The sequence below is a fragment of the Salmo trutta genome, chromosome 1 (assembly GCF_901001165.1).
Source record: "Salmo trutta chromosome 1, fSalTru1.1, whole genome shotgun sequence".
Lineage (NCBI taxonomy): Eukaryota > Metazoa > Chordata > Actinopteri > Salmoniformes > Salmonidae > Salmo > Salmo trutta.
Genome location: NC_042957.1, coordinates 26,676,884 through 26,700,618, shown reverse-complemented (window position 1 = coordinate 26,700,618; position 23,735 = coordinate 26,676,884). Strand labels below are relative to the sequence as shown.

Here is a 23,735-nt window from a genome sequence, read left to right as displayed (position 1 = left end):
AAAGGGCTGAAGAGACCTATCTGTAGGAGGTAGAGGGCTGATGAGACCTATCTGTAGGTGGTAGAGGGCTGATGAGACCTATCTGTAGGAGGTAAAGGGCTGAAGAGACCTATCTGTAGGAGGTAGAGGGCTGATGAGACCTATCTGTAGGTGGTAGAGGGCTGATGAGACCTATCTGTAGGGGGTTAGAGGGCTGATGAGACCTATCTGTAGGAGGTAAAGGGCTGATGAGACCTATCTGTAGGAGGTAAAGGGCTGATGAGACCTATCTGTAGGAGGTAAAGGGCTGATGAGACCTATCTGTAGGGGGTAGAGGGCTGATGAGACCTATCTGTAGGAGGTAGAGGGCTGATGAGACCTATCTGTAGGAGGTAGAGGGCTGATGAGACCTATCTGTAGGAGGTAGAGGGCTGATGAGACCTATCTGTAGGGGGTAAAGGGCTGAAGAGACCTATCTGTAGGGGGTAGAGGGCTGATGAGACCTATCTGTAGGAGGTAGAGGGCTGATGAGACCTATCTGTAGGGGGTAGAGGGCTGATGAGACCTATCTGTAGGGGGTAGAGGGCTGATGAGACCTATCTGTAGGAGGTAAAGGGCTGATGAGACCTATCTGTAGGGGGTAGAGGGCTGATGAGCCCTATCTGTAGGGGGTTAGAGGGCTGATGAGACCTATCTGTAGGGGGTTAGAGGGCTGATGAGCCCTATCTGTAGGGGGTAGAGGGCTGATGAGACCTATCTGTAGGTGGTAGAGGGCTGATGAGACCTATCTGTAGGGGGTAGAGGGCTGATGACCTATCTGTAGGGGGTAGAGGGCTGATAAGACCTATCTGTAGGAGGTAGAGGGCTGATGAAACCTATCTGTAGGAGGTAGAGGGCTGATGAGACCTATCTGTAGGGGGTAGAGGGCTGATGAGACCTATCTGTAGGAGGTAGAGGGCTGATGAGACCTATCTGTAGGGGGTAGAGGGCTGATGACCTATCTGTAGGAGGTAAAGGGCTGAAGAGACCTATCTGTAGGGGGTAGAGGGCTGATGACCTATCTGTAGGGGGTAGAGGGCTGATGAGACCTATCTGTAGGAGGTAGAGGGCTGATGAGACCTATCTGTAGGGGGTAGAGGGCTGATGAGACCTATCTGTAGGGGGTAGAGGGCTGATGAGACCTATCTGTAGGAGGTAGAGGGCTGAAGAGACCTATCTGTAGGGGGTAGAGGGCTGATGAGACCTATCTGTAGGAGGTAGAGGGCTGATGAGACCTATCTGTAGGGGGTAGAGGGCTGATGAGACCTATCTGTAGGGGGTAGAGGGCTGATGAAACCTATCTGTAGGGGGTAGAGGGCTGATGAGACCTATCTGTAGGGGGTAGACGGCTGATAAGACCTATCTGTAGGAGGTAGAGGGCTGATGACCTATCTGTAGGAGGTAGAGGGCTGATGAGACCTATCTGTAGGAGGTAGAGGGCTGATGACCTATCTGTATGGGGTGGAGGGCTGATGAGACCTATCTGTAGGGGGTAGAGGGTTGATGAAACCTATCTGTAGGAGGTAAAGGGCTGAAGAGACCTATCTGTAGGAGGTAGAGGGCTGATGAGACCTATCTGTATGGGGTGGAGGGCTGATGAGACCTATCTGTAGGGGGTAGAGGGTTGATGAAACCTATCTGTAGGAGGTAGAGGGCTGATGAGACCTATCTGTAGGGGGTAGAGGGCTGATGAGACCTATCTGTATGGGGTGGAGGGCTGATGAGACCTATCTGTAGGAGGTAAAGGGCTGAAGAGACCTATCTGTAGGGGGTAGAGGGCTGATAAGACCTATCTGTAGGTGGTAGAGGGCTGATGAGACCTATCTGTAGGAGGTAGAGGGCTGATGAGACCTATCTGTAGGGGGTAGAGGGCTGATGAGACCTATCTGTAGGGGGTAGAGGGCTGATGAGACCTATCTGTAGGTGGTAGAGGGCTGATGAGACCTATCTGTAGGGGGTAGAGGGCTGATGAAACCTATCTGTAGGAGGTAGAGGGCTGATGAAACCTATCTGTAGGGGGTAGAGGGCTGATGAGACCTATCTGTAGGGGGTAGAGGGCTGATGAGACCTATCTGTAGGTGGTAGAGGGCTGATGAGACCTATCTGTAGGAGGTAGAGGGCTGATGAGACCTATCTGTAGGTGGTAGAGGGCTGATGAGACCTATCTGTAGGGGGTAGAGGGCTGATGAGACCTATCTGTAGGGGATAGAGGGCTGATGATCCCTATCTGTATGGGGTGGAGGGCTGATGAGACCTATCTGTAGGTGGTAGAGGGCTGATGAGACCTATCTGTAGGGGGCAGAGGGCTGATGATCCCTATCTCACCTTGATTGGTTTGGGTTTCTCTTTTCCTCTCATCTCACCTTGATTGGTTTGGGTTTCTCTTTTCCTCTCATCTCACCTTGATTGGTTTGGGTTTCTCTTTTCCTCTCATCTCACCTTGATTGGTTTGGGTTTCTCTTTTCCTCTCCACACAAAATATACACATTTGCTATCTCTCTCACACCCTCTTTCTCTATACCTGTCAGGCCTTTGATCCAGTGGCTGTATTGTTCTCTGTTGAGTCAGATACTACACAAACCTGGTTGAAAGGATCAGTGTGTGTGTGTGTGTGTGTGTGTGTGTGTGTGTGTGTGTGTGTGTGTGTGTGCCATTGATTGATCAGAGAAACAGACCTAACAATGACTAACTAGAATTACTAATATCCTGGAAAGGAAATGTCTTCCCCCTGAGGAAATTACATGGTGTTTAGTCTACTGAGTCACCTTCCTTCCTTCACACACACACACACACACACACACACACACACACACACACACACACACACACACACACACACACACACACACACACACACACACACACACACACACACACACACACACACACACACACACACAAATGCATTTATTTTTCTGGTTCTGACTACTACTTCTACTGTACAGTAGAAGACCTTCAATATTGCCACATGTTTATGTTTCCACCACCACCAAGATCAATCTAACATAGTCATTCTTTGTCATCCCACAGCACCCTGTGCCATCGGTCCCCAACTTCAAGCCCTCCATGTCTGTCCCTGCCTGGCTGCTGGCCATCCAGAACTACATGAAGACACTGCAGTATCCTTTCCCTGCCGAGCCCGCAAACTGCCACCTCCCCTTATCCTCCTCTCATCCCCGTTCACAGAACACGCTGAGAAGAGTGAAGCCACAGCTCCTTTTAGGAGCCACAGTGTCGTCCTAGAGCTCATTGCAGATCCGTGACACATTTCACACTGTTTAATTCACTCTGGAGCCCTGGGGGTTGCACAGTATGTATGCAGTGTGTTAGCTAACTAACACTGTGTCAACGTTTTCAGGTGGGCTTCATTCGTTGTGATTGTAGCCAGGGGAGTGCAGGTGCACCGACTGCCATACTGTAGCTACAGGTGCTCCGTGGGTCTGTAAATAATATCACAGTACTTTATAGTCTTCACTCTGTTAACTGCAGGAGACACATTCGGATGAAGAGGAGCCATCGTTTTCAAATTCGTTTCAGTTAGACTTGACACATGACAGTGAGGGGGAGAAAATGTAATAAATGAGGTCTTTGAGGTACAGTTTAATTTCTCTCAGATATTCATAAACCTCTAGCCTACAATACATTACATCAACCTGATATCAGAAACATCACCATTCCCCTCTCGCCCAACCGTTGTAAATAATGACAGACTCCTTTGAATGCCCCTTAACTGTCTGTCAGATACAATCACACAGGAACTCAGTTCTTTGAGATAAGGAAAACCAGACCATTGTGTGGGTAAGTGTGGCTGTGAGGCTTTTTCTGTGGTATCTTCATTGGTTTTTCTTTGTGTCTTTACTGTGTCTGCCACTGTACCGAGCCAGAAGAGAGGTCCCACTACTCTGTGAGACAACATCATTTGTCTATAGAAGAATATAGGCCAGTTCATATGTTGAAAGTAGCTGTCCTCTGCCTCTTTCTGTGTGCTTTACCCAGAGTACACATGCTATGTGCATTTACTCTGCAAAGACAGCTAGGACATTTAACGTGTTATCGAAAATATGTTAAAGGGGTCATCGTATTTAGATGATGGTGCTTTCATTAGTGTACTTGGCTTGTAGTGTATATGGCTTGTAGTGTACTTGGCTTGTAGTGTATATGGCTTGTAGTGTACTTGGCTTGTACTTGACGAATTTGAAGTCAACCAAACAGGGTTTGTTGTAATCCTGTTTGAATAACACCATTGTGTCATTGTTTGTATAAGGCACCAAAGGGGACTTTGTATGAAACAAAAATATTCACTACAATCATCTTTGTTCTCTTTCAGGTTGATGGAGACTGCGAGAGAAATGATCAGGGAATCTCTTCCAATCAAATGCCTTGAAGCTGTCATCCTTGGAATGTATCCTTTCTTTGTCTGTAGGCACAGTCAGAGATAGACATTAACCGATGGGAGTTAGAGCTGATCTGTTTCAGGTCCTGAGGTGCCCGATGAAACCCCTGAAATCAATTAGATGCATTCAGTTGTGCGACTGACTAGATATACCCTTTCCCTTTAATATTCCCCCTTAGGCCAATAAGACTCACAGATGCCCCTGTTGCTAGGAAACAAGAGTCTGAAAGTTGAAAGTGTAACTTCCCTCCTAGCATATAGGCAGGCAGAGCAAAGTTTCTTCAGCGTCTCGCACATTGCCATTTAGAGGATCTTGGCTGCTGGGCCTTTTCACAAACGGTTACTGTCACGTCCAAGCCTGATCTTTCTCAGGGGCACAGGTTTATCCTCAGTCAAAACTGCAGGCTGGTCTCATGAAGAAAAAGGCCGTGTCTGTTGTGTCTGTTGACTTGACAGGCTTTTCTCTCGGTTTATCCCACTGGGCACAGACGTCATTTACGTTTGGTTGAGTTGTCAACCAACTTGAATTCAATATGAAATAATTAAATAAATGTCATCATGTCATTGGATTTAGGTTAAAAATAAATACCAAATTCTCTTACGTGAATTACTTTTTTTCAAATCCAATCAGTTTTACACGTTGATTCAACATCATCACATACAATTCTTTGGTTGAAATGACATGGAAACAATGTTGATTCGACCAGTTTTTGCCCAGTGGGATGTCATAGGCTCAAGTCCAAGTCTGTCAGGTGAGACCTGTTAACCCTCAATGACAAAGATGATAAGCTCAATGATGCTTTGACTTGCAACAGACATTCTCTGGTCTCCTAGATGAAAGAGCCAGCCAAGCCGTATGCTAAGATATAAAACCAGTTGATATGTTCAGATACTCACTGACAACACTCAGTTGGTGCATTGTTAATAGTGAGAAAAATAGAGACTCTGTTGTTACAGCGTGGCTCTTAGTTTTGTTCTGTGAATGGTTTAGTAGATGAAGTGTTGTATAGTCGTATTTTCTTAAGATACAACCTATGTTTCCCTCCAGATCAACTACTACAGCCTTGTCTTTGTGTTGAGCTGAAGCCACCAGTAACTTGGTGCATTAGTAGGTCCCCCCCAAGGAAGATTCCTCTACTACAGATAAGAGGTTCTGAGTACAGTAGCCTAAGATGCTTATCGCAGAGAGGAGAAACAGAGTTTAGGATTTTTTTTTAAGAATAACTCTGTTTCACCAGGTCTTGGACATATTTGTAATGGAACTATGTACGCTCTTATTATTGTCACACATTTAAACAAATTTTTGTTGTTGTTGCCTGTTACGAGGATTGATAGAACATCAAAGAATTAGGGTAAATGAGGGCATATTATTTTAGTACTTTAGAAAACAGTGAATGTACTGGATCAGGGGTCAATGGCAGTCTTGTTCCAGCAGAATGTTTAGACGTTTATTGCGAGTTGGTTTCGCCTCTCACTTAATGATAGATATTTGTTTAAAAAAAAAACATTTTAAGAGGGGGAGCAGATGGTTTTAATAAAGTGCTGACCCTCCTCTTGACCACACAGTGGTGCATCGTGGATCATATTTACTGTGGGCCGTCTTCCACACACGGCATCATGGCGACCGAGCAAGCATGTATCTTAATCTTCCAAACACTGACAGAGTGTTTGTCAAATACCTAGAGATATGCTGTTCTGTTGGAGAAGGGCTTAGGGGGCAGTTAACAGGCGTGTCATTAATATTTGCAACGCCTCCCTGGAGTTTGCCCAGCTCAGGTGTCAAAGCAGCATGAGCTAGTACTGCTGGAGCCGGTAAACACAGGCCTTATAGTCATACCTCGCTTGGCTTGGTTTCTATGGCAACACTAATCCTCCCCAGGTGATGGAAAGAGAAAGTATGTTACCATTGGGGTTGGGGCGGATCCCGTGCCTTGCATCATTGGTAATATGTGATATTTTTATAGTTAGTTAATGGGGCATTCATTAAGGAGAAGCAATGGGGGGACTCTGTGTGTGTGTGTACAGTATGTGTGTGTGTGTGTGTGTGTGGGGGTGTGTGTGTGTGTGTGTGTGTGTGTGTGTGTGTGTGTGTGTGTGTGTGTGTGTGTGTGTGTGTGTGTGTGTGTGTGTGTGTGTGTGAGTGTGTGTGTGTGTGTGTGTGTGTGTGTGTGTGTGTGTGTGTGTGTGTGAGTGAGTCAGTGTAGACAGACCCAGCTACCATAGGGGAGGACAGAGGGGCTTTGGTTTTTTCTGTTGCTCTAACTGCCGCCTCAATGAATAATCACACCAGCGTTCTGCGACCGCCGCCGCACTGCGCTCCCTACTCTGTGGAAAAACAAGGTGTCAGAAAAAAGTCTTCTTTCTGAGGGCGATTATTTCTGCTGTCTGTATTGTCCCGACGTTGGGTTTGTTTCTCATGGGAAAACAAGAGCGTAACTGATCAAAGTGTTGATGTCAACTACCATCAACTCCTTTCATGATGCTTCCTGTCCTGTGGTGATCTTAAATAATACCTGTCACTCTTCTCTCAAACCTCAAGAGCTCTCTTCTTCAAATGGGATATGCCCACTTGAATTAGTTGAGGCTTCCTCTGTGAATATTGCTCTACAGGCATCTTGCTTGTGAAACATGACTCGTGACCGTACACAGACGCTACAAGATGCCTTTTAACTATGTATGTTGTGGAAGGGAATCCCTATTGCAGCTGTTAAACTGGTCGTCTGGCCCCTATGATTATTTCATGAAAGTACAGTGCTGTGATGTTAGGGGCGGGCAGGCGGGCGGGATGCGAAGATGACGGACAGGCGCTCTGGCCATTGAGCTTAGTGTGGAGAGATAAAAAAAAATGTTTTTTAAAGATGGTTGCTGGTAGCTGAGAGGAAACAGAGCCAAGCCACAAACCAGTCAGTTGATGCTGAAATGTGCTCCCTCTCTCAGATCCAATGTATTATCTCAACCACAGTAGCAGCCAGCTTGTGTTATTATTACCGCACAACACTGCAGAGTGAGACCGCAGCGAAAACAGCCTGCTTATTGAAAACATGAGACGACAACATTACTGACGATGATACGGATGAGTGGATCATAGATCATAGATGCATAATATATGTCTGGATGATGATGAGGTCATTATCACAGAGTACTGCTGAGGCTAATGGTTGGTAGTGGGTCAAACTCCGATCTGATTGACCCTTTCTCAGGCAAGTCAGTGGGGCTGCTAGTTGCTTTTTACTGGTCGGTAGGTCACTGACACACACAGGGGAGTTTCCTATTCTTGTGTGTGTCACTATAGTGCCTCTACTGCCTCGGAACCTGGACAGTCCCAGATAACCCATCTCCAAGCTTGCCGTGTCCCCCTCCGCCCCCTTCTCTCCTGGGCAGGCCAGATTTGTCAAATCTGCCGCATCGTGTGCCGCCCAGCCACGCTGCTGTGGATCCACAGGCCAGTTACATAAGAGTTCTGGGGAGCCACATACAGAGTATAAGCCCCAGGGAGAGGCTAGCCTGGTGTGCATTGTGTGAGACACTAGATGCCACGTCAGGACACCACAGCTATTTATTCCTGGGACTTTTAGGAATAGCAGTCTTTGAGTGTCTGGCTACTTTCGAATGAAATATGCATATACTGTATCCTCAAATTTAGTTTGAAAGAAATGTATCTGTTTTGTGATAGTATCCCATCCTATGATGTGCAGAGATGTACTACAGTCTGTCTGCTGTAAGGAAACTGATATAATGAATGTTACACCTCTCAGCTCCAAGCCCTCTCATTCACTCCCTCCATTAGCTGATTTGATTTAGAGATATCGCGAGTGTGGCTGTGTTTGGGTTCAAAGACAAGCCATTCTTACTAAATCTGCTACTCCGTTATTCAAACAGCCAATGCCAGTTAGCTAATGAGTTTATGGAAACAATATAATGAATTTGCAAGTGGGCTTAACACTGGCTTGGATACGCCCTTCTCTCTCTCTCTCTCTCTCTCTCTCTCTCTCTCTCGCTCCCTCCCTCTCTCGTAAACATCAAGTGATCACCATTCAGGAGATTATTAGGGAGTATTAAATCTCTGAAAAGTTGTTGTGGATTATGCTACTGATGCTAACCCCTTTAACCATGATGCTTTAGCTTTGATCTTCTTTTTCTTTCTTTCTTTCTTTCTTTCTTTCTTTCTTTCTTTCTTTCGCTCGCTCTCTCTTCCTGTGTGTATAATTACAACCATTTAGTAGACAGCATTAAATTCCCTGAAACTGTTGTTGTTGCTAATGATGCCAGTTAACGTCCTTGACCATGGTCACCCCAGATACCTGACCAATGGGCTGACGTCGGTGGAGCGTTTCCCCATCAGCTTCAAGACCCAGTTCTCAGGGAACCACTTCCACCACGTGGTGCTGGGCGTCTACTGCAACGGACGCTATGGCACGCTGGGCATGAGCCGCCGCCAAGACCTCATGGACAAGGCCTTGACCTTCCGCACGCTCAGCGAGCTGGTGATGGAGTTCGAGGACTCGTACCGCCGCTACCAGCACACGCTGAAGAAGGTGAAAATCGGCCTGTACGTGCCCCATGACCCGCACGTCTTCCAGCCCATCGAGTGGAAGTACCTGGTGCTCAACGCCGCCCGCCTAGGGAGAGAGGACATGAGGAAGGAGCTGGAGAAACATGGCCGAGACATGAGGATGAAGGTGACATGTTGTTGTCCTACTTTCTCACATTTTTCTCCTCTAGGCAGACATGAGAGGTCACATGTGTCAAACTTGATTACTTGACGCCTCACTGCCCTCCTTTCATACATTTCCCCCGTTTAGTATCTACAACACTGTATGTAACCCTGTGGATGCCCAAATACTATATTTCACAAGTCTTTGAAAAATACTCTGAATTTTAGGGTACAGTATACTGTACCCTTCAACTCTTGTTAGGTTGAAAATGTTCAACACAATAGATAAGCTCTCTAGTCGACTGGGCCGTGGTCATCCCTGAGGGAGCGTTCAACTCGTTTGTGTTGCTTTGGCTTGGCTTCCGTCTGGAACGGCATCATGTCATGGAATTCCCCCTTTGTTCCCCGTCTGAAACCAGGGTGGCTACCATGATGGGGCGATGGGTGTAATATGAACCGTCAGGGATAATTAAGGCCAGAGTTCCCCTCAGTGGAAGAGAGAGAGAGAGAGAGAGAGAGAGAGAGAGGGAGAGAGAGAGAGAGAGAGAAGACAGAGAAGCTGGCTGGTTGGACCATGTCTCCCAGATTTATCTGACTCAGCTGTAGCGTGGTGGTTGGTGGGGGATGGTAGTAAGATGGTGCGGCTGACTATCACAGCAACAGTAAATGTAGGTCATGTGTTCCCAGCTGCCCAGCGCTGGAGATACAGCCTTAACCTCTGTATTTGACCTCTCGTCAGCTGTGCATAGTTCACGTACATACCGAAAATGTGTCAGTGTATATATAGATATTACCGTATTTCTGGAAGCTGAAGAACTCACCTACAACGTTTTCCTTTTTAGAACTAGTAATAGGGACATTAGTGTAAAAACACTTTTCTCATTTGAATGAATCAATCTAGGAATCATTTTACAGTGAAAATGCTCAAAGGCTATTTGGGAAATTCATCTAGTGTGTCTTGTATGCACAACACAGACAGAGAGCTTGCATTTTATACAGCATAGCAGAGCAGCGTCTGTCCAATAAACCTCCCACGCTACAACACACACATCCTTATGTCTATCACCAATCGTATGACTAACATCCTGCCTTTGCTCTCAGCTGCATGTGGTTTCTGGAGCACGGAATATGAGCTGCTTCCTGTTTGTTCATTCCAGGAAATCCTTTTCATAATTATTCTCCAGTCTCCTCCGGACTGTCCGTCAGCAGTGAGCTCTCATTAGGTTTCTACCAGGACAGGGTGACCCTGAAACTCGAATTCTGCTAACCAAACAGTGGATGTTAGTAATATGTTAGTCTCTCTTTCAGTGCCTGTAGTGTGTGTGTGTGTGTGTGCTTGCTTGCATGTGTGCGTGCGTGTGTGCGTGCATGTGTGCCTGTGTGTTTTTGCCTGTGTGTGTGCCTAAAAACTGCCTATATGTGCCGGTGTGAGCCCGTGGGTAATTGAGTTTGCAGAGGGAGTTGACTAGTGGGCTGATTGGGTTAATGGGGTATCATCACGTTAATGAGGGCACTGCCTGGGAGGCTGTCTTCATTACTGTCTGTTAGTGTTTTTACTAATGAAGAGAGACACTCTCGGCTCTCCTCTCCAAAGTCTCTCCACTCTCCACAGTGTCGTCATCCCCTCTCCTCTTCTCCCTACATTGATTCACAGATGGCGCCTTTACTCAGTATGTCCCTGAGATCCAACTGTGTCATTAAAAGTTAACTTCTTCAACTGCTCTTTTTATTGAAGTGGAACTGTTCATTTCCCCAGCCCCATGGCCAGCGGCAAATGGGCCCACTGAATGGTGAACATGCCTGCTAATTGATTTAAAAAACAAAAATGCAACTCCTCCTGTAGCTTGCAGCTTTAAACAAAACCAACAACACTTAAATATCAGTGCAGTAAAGAAACTGCAGCTCAAACCGGATCTTATACATTAGATTCCTAAGTCTTATTCTGTTGTTTTATCTCAGATCCTGAAGTCATCGAGTGCCCAGTCTCCCATCAAAGAACGGACCAGAGGCAAGTCTCTCTCCCCCCACCGCCGACAGAGCAGCCCCCAAAGACGCCACATCCACCGGAGAGACAAGTCGTAAGTATCCTTGGGATCAATCTTAGGTTATTAGCATCACTGAGACAAAAGGTGGAAGGGGGAATGGCCTTTCTTAGATTGTTTTACATTAACATCTCAACACTCCCTAACAACTAGGAAGAGTTCACATCAGGTTACTTTTGAAGAAAGGTTCCTGGATATCATTAGTTTAATGTTTTATAGTCAAGAATCCTGAGTTTAGAGTTAATTTAAATCTTTTCTTAGAGATTTAATTGAAAGTTGGGCAGGTTTTAATTAAAAGTAAATGAATCTAAAGCAGATCAGATTGGATATGCATGAGTGAGATTAATCATTCATAGCAACTGTTGATCATCACAACAATAAAACCTCTCAATATCCCATCTTGATTTCTTGGCTAGACGCTATGATGTTAGAGAGAGATGAATTGGCAGTGTGTCTATGCCATGTTTTTCATCCTCTTTTATATCAATGAGGGCACCCAGCTAGCACATTTGGTTCCTTGGAAGTTGTGGGAACATACGTATTTGGTTTTCCATTGGTTCTGGGAATGAAGCCATACGTTTCCTGACCAGTAAATCAGAATGTTTTTTTAATGTTCTGAGAATGGAAGTGAAATGTAGCCTTTTCTGGGAATGTTAATTTTAAGGTTGCAGGGAGGTTCTGAAAACGTTGTACTATGGTTCCCTGAACATTTTCCTGGGAGGTTTTTATTAATGTTGTGGTTTATTATTATAGGTTATTTTGAGGTTTTTGAATAACTTCCTTAAAACATTCACTGAATGTTTCAATTGAGACTTTTAATAACTGCTATCTTAATTTGGGTTAAATGTTTTGAACTCCAAGCGCATATAGGACTAATGAAAATGAATTTCCTTAGGCATTATAATAATAATGCAAACACATTTCTTCTTTATTGTGGCACGGTGTCAGTGAGATTCCAACCTATGATCTACTGTTCTCTATCCATATTTTTTTTATACACTTAAAGCTGTTAATTTGAGTCTATTCAACAGACCCTATTTCAAAGGAAGCAAGCACTCATTAAGATCAGGTGTGGCCAATTAGTGGGAGCAGCCAACACACCTGAACACACTTAACAAGATAGAGGATAGAGAGAGTTTTGTTTATGCTGAGAATAGAAAGTATATATTTTTTTTAAAAAAACATTCTTTGAACATTCTTTGAACGTTACTAATGTTTTCTTGTGGTTTTTATGGAAAGTTTTGTTAATGTTCTGAGAGCATGACTTTAAGTTTAAGTAGAACCATGCTGAAACCCGCAGAAAACATGCTGAAGTACTGAAATTCCCGCAGAATAATGTTGTTTCTTAATATTCTCTCAATGTTCTGAGAACATTACTTTAATTAGAATCATGAGGAAACCTGTAGAAAACATTATGCTGAAGAACTGAAATTCTCACAGAAGAACGTTGTTTCTTTACCGTCTCTGAATTATTTGAGAATATTCCCAATGTCAAACCAGTTGGAGAACGTTCCTAGAACATTACCAAAAATGTAATTCAATTTAACCATGTTTCACATTTTATGAAAAGTTCTGTTAAAGTAATGAAATACTAAGAAAATTGTTATTTTGTCAAGTTCCTTAAATGTGCTGAATGTTCCAAAGCCAAGCAACTATCTTGCACCATTCCCAGAACATTGTAGGAAGGTTGTATGCAAATAACCATTGGACAACTAGGCTTTCACCAAGCTATAAGAAAAATATGGTTCTCAAAACATTATGTGCTAGCTGGGCATGGAACCCTGACACACTTACTGAAGTTGCTGACTGTAGCCCTTTACACTCGTACCCATATACGGGTTGAAAATGGCAGATTTAGGCAAGAATATGAATACTTACCGCATATTTTCCAGGAATAGTCTAATCATGTTACTGGATGTTTCCAGAGTATTATCAACAAATGCGGCGAAAAGTACAGTAAATTTAAAATGCACATCAAATCAACCATGTAATGTTTGGATTCAGTGTTGTGTCTGGTGAACTGATGTGCACTCACCTTCAGTCTAATAATTTTCACTTCAAACTGTTCCCGTTCAATTGCTACCATTGTTATGCATATGAATTTAATATTTAGTCTGTAAGAAACGTTTCAATCTATCCCTATCCATATAGGCCAATTCCCATGATTGTAAAGGGTTAAGGAGTTAAGAAAGTTAGATGTTTACTGTAGACGATTGCTCTTCTCTTATCCTTAAACCCCCTTTTCCTGCCTTGCTTCCTGGCTAAAGATCCTAGTTCAGGAAGAGTTCAGTCTGTCATATTCTTATCAGCTGCAGCAGCCAGTTAGAGGAAACAGGGGGCTGAGCAGCAGCACTAGAGTAGATACTGACATTGGCTGATCTGGGTGAACAGCTCATGGTTAAGTTGGAGTTAACGTGGAAGCACACTAGCTTCAATATGTGTGTGGGGGTGAGGGAGTGAATGTGTGCAATGTGCATTCCAGTGGTATGTAGCCTACGCGTGAGTGTACACCGCAGTATGTGTTGTGATGGAGGACCTAACTCAGCGGCTTGGCTGGGCTGATGGTCCATTTTGACAGCACAGCAGTATTATGACAGCCTGCCGAGAAGAGGGAGGGAGGAAGGAAGAAGTTCTGCTGACAACATCTGAAAGCCCCAGTCAGCCCAGAGGAGTGTGTCTTATAGAAGGGAAGTGTCCTCTCCTATTATCAATCACCAGCACTGTTGGAGGATTCAGGATGGAGGATCCTACCCTGACAGAGAGGCTGCTGGGATACTTGCACTGTGGAGTGTAGAAGATGTTGCCCATCCCCCCCAAATCAGATCTTGTCTCATCCTCGATTGGTTAAGGTTAGGAAGGGGGCTAGTGTAATCTGATCGTAGATCTTTGGTGAAGGACAACTTCTACCTCAAGCCTGTGCAGAAGGCATCCTGGGATTTATGCATGGATTCTCATAAGTCCTCTTGGCTGTATTTAAGTTTGCTATTGACTGAGTGTGTCACACAGACACAGACAGAGGAACAGGACTGGAAGTGTTGTCAAGCTAGAGTGGTTCTGACAAGATAGAGGCTAGAAGAGAGACTCATCCACTCTCACTGATACTTTATTTAAAACCAAACTAGATTTTGAAGCTGTTGATACAAATAAACACACACACACACACACACTCTAGTGGTGCGTGGGTCAGCTGTTTGTTCACCCGCACCCTCCCGCAATTGCTAATAATCCATCCGCAACCGCCAAACTATATGTGCACCTGACTCTAACACGCAAATATAGAACATGTGCTGTAGGCCACAGTTAGAAAGAGCGGGATGATTTTTTTACAGGGGGTGCAGGATTTTTTGCCTAATTTAGATAGGTTCCTGCTTATAATTTCCAACATTTTGGTAGGCTGTTTGTTAGTCAACTTGTCTATAATTAGATATATAGCTTCTCTTCTGTCAGTATATGTTGCCCTAGAAGACTAAAGAAATTTTTCTCCCTTGCTCAGCAGAATAATGTCGGTAAAGTTCTCTCTCTCATCTCTGCATCTTTCACGTAGCAAAGACATTAGGGACTGGGGAGAAAATGCAAAAAAAAATATATGGGAAATGTTTTCTGTACAAAGTTTCCAAATGATATCAGTTTGACCAGTTGTATGGAAATAGAATGCTGTGAAAACGACCCAATACGTTTCTGATAAGATTTAAGTTCGGCTTGGATGCATATTTTACGTGGTTAAAATACTATCAGCTTTTATGATGCAGATTTTTTTTTAAATTTAACCTTTATTTAACTAGGCAAGTTAGTTAAGAACAAATTCTTATTTACAATGACGGACTACACCGGCCAAACTCTCCCCTAACCCGGACGACGGTGGGCCAATTGTGTGCTGCCCAATGGGACTCCCAATCATGGTTGGTTGTGATACAGCCTGGATTCGAACCAGGGTGTCTGTAGTGACGCCTCAAGCACTGAGATGCAGTGCCTTAGACCATAAAGATGGCACCTCTACAGACTGGCCTATTTTTTTACAGACCTTATTTTTTCGGCACTGAGCAAATCTCAGGCCTGCTGAGCGCAAACTTGAACATTGTGAAAATCCTGTGCCACTTCCAGCACATGTTTACTGTGAACACTGAGGCTGTACCCGCTTTAAGTTACAGTTTCAGACAGTGGTCAAGTAGGCTACTGTGGCTATTTGATCATAATGTAGGCCTACCAGAGCGGCCTACCATCAAAAACAGTATCCCATAACATTTTAAAAGGGAAATAGTTATATCATTCAGCCTACAGTAGCAGCCAATGTGTGGTGTTCAATATAGGCCTACATTCCAAAACATGTAGTGCTTGATATTAACCTGTCCTTAAGACATGGAGGTGACTGAAAATGTTGTGTTGTTTGATGCAAGAAACCACTTTACAAAAGAAAATGCATTATTATTCCCATACTATTTACAGAGAATTAGACAAATTATTCTACCCTCTACCTATTGACTACTTATCATTTTCAAGCCTGTTTAAAAATACAACACCCGACTTGCTTTTCAAAGATGTCTAGAAATGTACACATTTTGTGCTCTTGTAGGAAGCAATCACTCCCCCATTGCTGACTACAAATGATCTATAACTGGGCTAATAACTCACTATCTACTGGAGCAAAGGATATGAACAAATGTGCAAAGGTGGCTACATGCAGCTCTCGCTTTGATCTCAAAACAAGCGCGTCTACTCTGCTGTAAACACAGTCCAGTTCAAAGTGAATGACACAGATCCATATATGGCAATGGTCTATTTGCATACAGGCATACTGCAGCTCTGATTGGTTATGCTACACCGGTCTGTGTAGAGTACAGGTCATGCCTGTCAATGCAATAGAATCCTACTCCAATGATGCGTTCTGCTTACAACAAAATCTCTTGTGTAGTTAGTTTTGCATACTAAGTCATGCATAGTTCGCTCTGTTTCGGTATGTTTCATTGAAAGTGGCTAATTTTGCATTGATTCGATCACAATTCCCACAGTAAAGGGAAATGGTGATAGTATTAACTAAGGGGGAAAACTCTAGAAAGTTGAGCGAAGTTCAATCTCATGCTTCTCTGCGGGGGCTGATTTGAACATTGCTAGCGTATCACAAAACATACCAAAATTCAACAGACATGCATTGCATTGATCAGCCTGAAAATAGCATATTTTCAATTCGATACATTTTTCGAAACTCTGAATAGAATAAAGTTATAGGCCTACTCAGGCTGGTTATAGGCAAACTATCACATTTGACCTATACCGCAGCCTATAGCCCATCTGTCCTATTTAAAAAGGACTGAAGACAGAAACAGATCATTTGGTTCCATTTCAACATATTTATTAGTGAAACCAAAGTGCTGTAACATATATACATTAAATCAAATAGCCTAGTATACACACCAAAACTTTTCAAATGTTCAAATCAAAAGGCACAGGAAAACGTGGACAGTCGGGCATCACCAATTCAGAATCACTTGACAGCAACATAATAAACTAAAGCACTGATCATTGGGAACGAGATCAGAATAACTGCTAAGGCTTGATCAATAATGAAATATGTAGCCAAGCCTACGAAACTAAAGCAATCCACATGTTCAAATCAAAAGGCCTGATTAACATGACATCAATAACGCAGCCACATACCGAGTCCCCGGTGCAGACACATTCAGATGTAAAAATATGGTTTAATATTTAGTTTAAAAGCTATGATGAAGGCCAAGAGAACAAGAAACACTTTTCAATGAGAAAGCAGGAATACACTTTGGGTAAAAAATAATTTTAAAAATCTGTTTTCTAAGATGTAGCCTACGATGTAATACTCGTGATCATTTTAAGGAGAACAAAAACTACTTAACCTCTTTGGGATAGGGGGACGGTATTTTCACGTCTGGATGAAACGCATGCCCAAAGTAAACTGCCTGCTACTCAGGCCCAGAAGCTAGGATGTGCATATAATTGGTAGATTTGGATAGGAAACACTCTAAAGTTTCGAAAACTGTTAAAATAATGTCTGTGAGTATAACAGAACTTATTTGGCAGGCGAAACCCCGAGGACAAACCATCCAGGAAATGTTTTTTTTTTTTTTCACTGTGTTTTCTATTGGGTTTCTATGGGAAACTAGATTTATGAGGCACCTGGTTGCAGTTCCTATGGCTTCCACTAGATGTCAACAGTCTTTAGAAATTGGTTGATGTTTTTCCTTTGAGAAATGAAGAAGTATGGCTATTCAGAATGAGTGTCAAGCCAAGTGGACTCTTGTTTGGGGCGTGCGACCTGGAGCTCGCTCCACTTTGATTTTATCTGCTATTGAACACAGTATATTCCGTCTTAAATTTTATCGATTATTTACGTTTTAGGATACCTAAGGGTGGATTAGGAAGTTGTTTGAAATGTTTGGACAAAGTTTACAGGTAACTTATTAGATAATTTGTAGTCATGTTGGGCGAGTTGGAAAATTGACATTTTGGGGATATAAAAAAGGAGTTAATCGAACAAAAGGACCATTTGTGATGTTTCTGGGACATATTGGAGTGCCAACAGAAGAAGATCTTCAAAGGTAAGGCAGGAATTATATCGTTATTTCTGACTTTCGTGTCGCACCTGCTTGGTTGAAATATGATTTTCATGTGTTTGTATGGTGGGGTGCTGTCCTCAGATAATCTGACATGGTGGCTGGATTAACAAGACTTTAAGCTTTATTTTGGTGTATTGCACTTGCGGAACGTGTAGCCGTAACATTATTGGAAGCCTCTCCAACATAATCCAGGTAGAATCAGGCATTCCCCTGGGAAGCTGTCTAGGCCCCTTCATTTTTTCAATCTTTACTAATGGCCTGCCACTGGCTTTGAGTAAAGCCAGTGTGTATATGTATGCGGATCACTCAACACTATACACGTCAGCTACTACAGCGAGTGAAATCACTGCAACACTAACAATGGGTGGCAAGAAATAAGTTAGTACAAAATATTTCAAAAAGTAAAAGCATTGGTTTTGGGACAAATCATTCACTAAACCCTAAACCTCATCTGATAATGAATTGAGCGAATGGAAATTGAGCAAGTTGAGGTGACTAAACTGCTTGGAGTAACCCTGGATTGTAAACGGCTATGTTCAAAACATGTTGATGCAACAGTAGCTAAGATCAGGAGAAGTCTGTCCATAATAAAGTGTTGCTCTGCCTTCTTAACAACACTATCAACAAGGCAGGTCCCACAGGCCCAAATTTTGTCGCACCTGGACTACTGTCTGGCCATGTGGTCAGGTGCCACAAAGAGGGACTTGGGAAAATTACAATTGGCTCAGAACATGTACACGGAAAGCTAACATTAATAATATGCATGTCAATCTCTCATGGAGAGTAGATGTCTCATGGAGAGTAGATGCACAAAGTAGATGTCCTTACCCACTTGCCAAAACTATAGTTTGTTAACAAGAAATTTGTGGAGTGGTTGCAAAACGAGTTTTAATGACTCCAACCTAAGTGTATGTAAACTCCCAACTTCAACTGTACTTAAGCCATTTTGCCACAACTTTGGAAGTATGCTTGGGGTCATTGTCCATTTGGAAGACCCATTTGCGACCAAGCTTTAACTTCCTGACTGATGTCTTGAGATGTTGCTTCAATATATCCACATAATTTTCCTCCCTCATGATGCCATCTATTTTGTGAAGTGCACCAGTCCCTCCTGCAGCAAAGCACCCCCACAACATGATGTTGCCACCCCCGTGCTTCACGGTTGGGATGGTGTTCTTCGGCTTGTAAGCCTCCCCCTTTTTCCTCCAAATATAACGATGGTCATTATGGTCAAACAGTTCTATTTTTGCTTCATCAGACCAGAGGATATTTCTCCAAAAAGTACGATCTTTTACCCCATGTGCAGTTGCAAACCGCAGTCTGGCTTTTTTATGGCGGTTTTGGAGCAGTGGCTTCTTCCCTTCTGAGCGGCCTTTCAGGTTATGTCGATATAGAACTCATTTTACTGTGGATATAGATACTTTTGTACCTGTTTCCTCCAGCATCTTCAGAAGGTATTTTGCTGTTGTTTTGGGATTCATTTGCACTTTTCGCACCAAAGTACGTTCATTTCTAGGAGACAGAATGCGCCTCGTTCCTGAGCGGTATGATGGCTGCGTGGTCACATGGTGTTTATACTTGTGTACTATTGTTTGTACAGATGAACGTGGTACCTTCAGGCATTTGAAAATTGCTCCCAAGGAGGAACCAGACTTGTGGAGTTCTTGGCTGATTTCTTTTGATTTTCCCATGATGTCAAGCAAAGAGGCACTGAGTTTGAAGGTAGGCCTTGAAATACATCCACAGGTACACCTCCAATTGACTCAAATTATGTCAATTAGCCTATCAGAAGCTTCTAAAGCCATGACATCATTTTCTGGAATTTTCCAAGCTGTTTGAAGGCACAGTCAACTTAGTGTATGTAGACTTCTGACCCACTGGAATTGTGATACAGTGAATTATAAGTGAAATAATCTGTAAACAATTGTTGGAAAAATGACTTGTATCATGGACAAAGTAGATGTCCTAACCCACTTGCCAAAACTATAGTTTGTTAACAAGAAATTTGTGGAGTGGTTACAAAACGAGTTTTAATGACTCCAATCTAAGTGTATGTAAACTCCCAACTACAACTGTACTTAATGTGTTGTGAAAAGTGTTATGACATGTAATGGCATGTAATATTTTGAATTGTATATTACTGCCTTAATGTTGATGGACTCCAGGAAGAGTAACTGGCAGCAGTTAATGGGGATCCTTAGTAAATACAAATACAAACAGTAGACTACAGTTCCATTGACGTGCCATAGACCTACTTGCCATTGGCCGATCACACAGACTGGGATATGTTCTGGATTGCCTCTGAGAATAGTATTGATATATACACTGACTCGGTGACTGAGCTCATCAGCAAGTGCATTGAGGATGTTGTTCCCACTGTGACTATTAGAACTTATCCAAACTGTGGATAGATGGCAGCATTCGTGCAAAACTGAAAGAGCGAACCACAGCAAGGTGACTGGGAACATGGACGTATACAGACAGACCAGCTGTGCACTCCATAAGGCAATCAAAAAAGCAAAACGACAGTACAGAGACAAAGTGGAATCGCAATTCAACGGCTCAGACAAGAGACGTATGTGGCAGGGTCTCCAAACAGTCACAGATTATAAAGGGAAAGCCAGTCACGTTGCGGACACAGACGCCTTGCTCCCGGACAAGCTAAACACCTTCTATTTCTTCATTCCTTTCTTTTAATTTTGGGGGATTTGCGTGTATTGTTTTGTATTGTTATTACTGCACTGTTGGAGCTAGGAACATAGGCATTTCACTACATCCGCGATAACAGCTGCACAATATGTGTACACGACCAATACAATTTTATTTTATTTATTTAAAATCCCCGTCTTGTGACTGTCAAATTTGTATAGCACCTCACAATCATCTACCACTTCACCAAATCTTTCCCAAACATGACTTTTCTGGCCCTCCCTTTCCCTTTATTTTCAACTCTCCATTTCGCAGCTTTTCTCTTATTGAATTAAACACCAACATTGCTCTTTTTGCCTCAGTGGATCGACGTTAACTTTTTATTCCCATTCCCAAAAGCATTTGGCGAGTAAGCTATTTGGCGAGTAGATTATTTGGAAATGAGGCTATTTGGCTCGCTTAAAGTTAGGCCCTAAAGCTGCTTACACACTAAGGAAAGAAAAATCTCAATGTTGCCTATAGATATAAATTGCACAAGAATGATACATTTATGGATTTTTGTATGTATTGTTTTCTCTTTATTCAGCCCACCCACCCTTCATCCACACAATGTTTCATGATCCTAAACCCGCCCGCCCCTTGGATATAACCGCAGGGTCTACGGGTTATGAGTCAACCCACTCATCTCTAACGTGCGCGCACACACACACACACACACACACACACACACACACACACACACACACACACACACACACACACACACACACACCACAGTGCCCTGTTGCTATCTGGTAAGATGAGAGCCTTCTTACCCATCCTCCTGGCCTGGTTTGGTGTCCTCTCAGCTGACAGAGGGCAGGCTGAGGCTGTAATAGGATCTGGGGCTGGCTCAGGGTGTAGCAGCTACAACATTATTCAGGGAACACAGAGAGGAGGATCTACATACATGAGAGATGCCTTCTAGTAATCACCCTTGTACAGCCCAGCTCAGACTGACTAGATATGTTTTTTAAGTCATAACTCAGCTCAGCAATCCAAAGGCTAATGTTGGATTTTGTCATGCATGGGTTATGTTTGTGTGTGTTGTAATCTAGCATGTGTGTGTCTGTGTGCGTGTGGTCACGCGCGTGTGTGTGCATTTATACACTACGTATTTATTTTAATTTATATTTTTTATGTCATTTACATTTTTTACCCCTTTTTCTCCCCAATTTTGTGGTATTCAATTGGTATTTACAGTCTTGTCTCATCGCTGCAACTCCTGTACTGTATTGAACACGAGGGGAGACAGACAGCTGGTTTCAAGTGCAGGGTGCACCAGGTGTTTATTTGTAAAGGACCACAGGAGGAGGCAGGTAGCTGGGTCCAGGGGCAGGCAGAAGGTCATACACAGGGGGTCCAAAACGGTAACAGTACAGGCAGGGAAAAGGCTAGTAACGTATTCCAGGAGATCAGGTAATAGGTTGATAACAGGAAATCCGATCTAAAGTACAGGCAGGTAATAGGTTGATAACAGGAAATCCGATCTAAAGTACAGGCAGGGAATAGGCAACAGGAGTCATTAGTGAGGCAGGCAAAAACTATCATACACAGGAGGATTAAATTACGGGAAAAAACAGAGCTCCGAAAGAAGTATCACAAAACAAACAATACCTCACAGTGACGGGGTGCAAAGAACTGAACCTAATAGTGTGTGATAATGACATACAGGTGTGTGAACAGGTGATTTGAATCTGGAAAGTGAGCTGCATTCAGGGGTCCTACGTGTTTGAGGGTGTGAGTTGGAAGCAGACGTTACACATACAGACTCGAGAGAGTCAAAGGTCGAGAGCCGTGCATCCCCCGAAACACAACCCAACCAAGCCGCACTGCTTCTTGACACAATGCGCCAGAGGAAACACCGTACACCTGGCGACCTTGTCAGCGTGCACTGCGCCCAGCCCACCACAGAAGTCGCTAGTGCACGATGGGACAAGGACATCCCTGCCGGCCAAACCCTCCCCTAACCCGGACGACGCTGGGCCAGTTGTGCGCCGCCCCATGGGTCTCCCGGTCGCGGCCGGCTGCGACAGAGCCTGGACTCGAACCCAGAATCTCTAGTGTTACAGCTATTACTGCGATGCAGTGCCTTAGACCACTGTACCACTCAAGAAGCCACACTACATGTTTATTTAGACAGTGATGGTAAAACTTGTCATTTGGCTCTAATCTGATTAAATGTTTGATATGAAGCAACAGTACAGAATGTCACCTTTTGTTTGAGGGTATTTTAATGATCTGTTTTGTCCTTTAGAAATGAAAGAACTTAATGTGTCTAGTCCCCACATTTGAAGGTATCATAAGTATTTGGACAAATTCACTTGGGTATTAAAGTAGTCAAATGTTTAGTATTTGGTCCCATATTCATAGCACGCAATGATTACATCAAGCTTGTGACTCTACAAACTTGTTGGATGCATTTGCTGTTTCTTTCGGTTGTGTTTCGGATTTTGTTGTGCCAAATAGAAATTAATGGTAAATAATGCATTGTGTCATATTGGAATAAATTTGATTGTAAATAAGAATAGAATATGTTTCTGAACTCTTCTACATTAATGTGGATGCTACCATGATTACGGATAATCATGAATGAATTGTGTCTAATGATGAATGAGAAAGTTACAGAGCCATAACTATCATACCCCCCCAAAATGCTAACCTCTTCTGTTATTCGTAATGGTGAGAGGGTAGCATGTTTTAGGGGTATGATCTTTGTGCATCTGTAAGTTTCTCACTCATAATCATTATTCACGATTTGTTCATGATTACCTGTAATCATGGTAGCATTCACATTAATATAGAAATGTTCAGAAACATATTCTATTCTTATTTATATTTACAGTAAAGTACATTCTGTACTGTCGCCTCATATGAACATTTGATCTCAAATCCAAAATGCTGGAGTATAGAGCCAAATGAATGGTTTTAGCTTCGCTTTCCAAATGTATACGCAGGGGAGTGTGTGGGTATGCAATTCTGAATGTGAGTTTCTTCATGTGCGTAATCCCCACTTGAAGTGGCTTGACAATAGCCTCTTACACCATAGTAATTAAGACTAATGATGCACATTATCTTTCCTGACAGACCAAAGGAGTGGGAAGAGGCTCTTCTAAGTGAACAACAGTGACATTTAAAGAGGGCCTGCAGGCTGAGATCGACAGTGCCGTGAAAAAGTATTTGCCCCTCTCTGATTTTCTCGATTTGTGCATATTTTTTATGCTGAATGTTATCAGATCTTCAACCAAAACCTAATATTAGATAAAGGGAACCTGAGTTTACAAATAACAAAAAAAAGTGATACTACTTTTCTTTATTTAACAAAGTTATGTAAAACCCAACACTCAGTAACTGGA

General features: G+C 43.2%; 1 protein-coding gene across 3 annotated transcripts in view; it reads left to right on the top strand.

Moving 5' to 3' along the window:
• Positions 1 to 23,735, top strand: part of LOC115192519 (tubulinyl-Tyr carboxypeptidase 2) — a 39,243-nt gene that overhangs the window by 5,797 nt on the left and 9,711 nt on the right. For all 3 annotated transcript variants that reach the window (XM_029751140.1, XM_029751145.1, XM_029751131.1), the window contains 5 exons: positions 3,049 to 3,137; positions 3,760 to 3,816; positions 4,346 to 4,420; positions 8,709 to 9,090; positions 11,025 to 11,143. In XM_029751140.1, the coding sequence (XP_029607000.1) occupies positions 3,049 to 3,137; positions 3,760 to 3,816; positions 4,346 to 4,420; positions 8,709 to 9,090; positions 11,025 to 11,143 (722 nt within the window). The remainder of the gene's footprint in view (positions 1 to 3,048; positions 3,138 to 3,759; positions 3,817 to 4,345; positions 4,421 to 8,708; positions 9,091 to 11,024; positions 11,144 to 23,735) is intronic.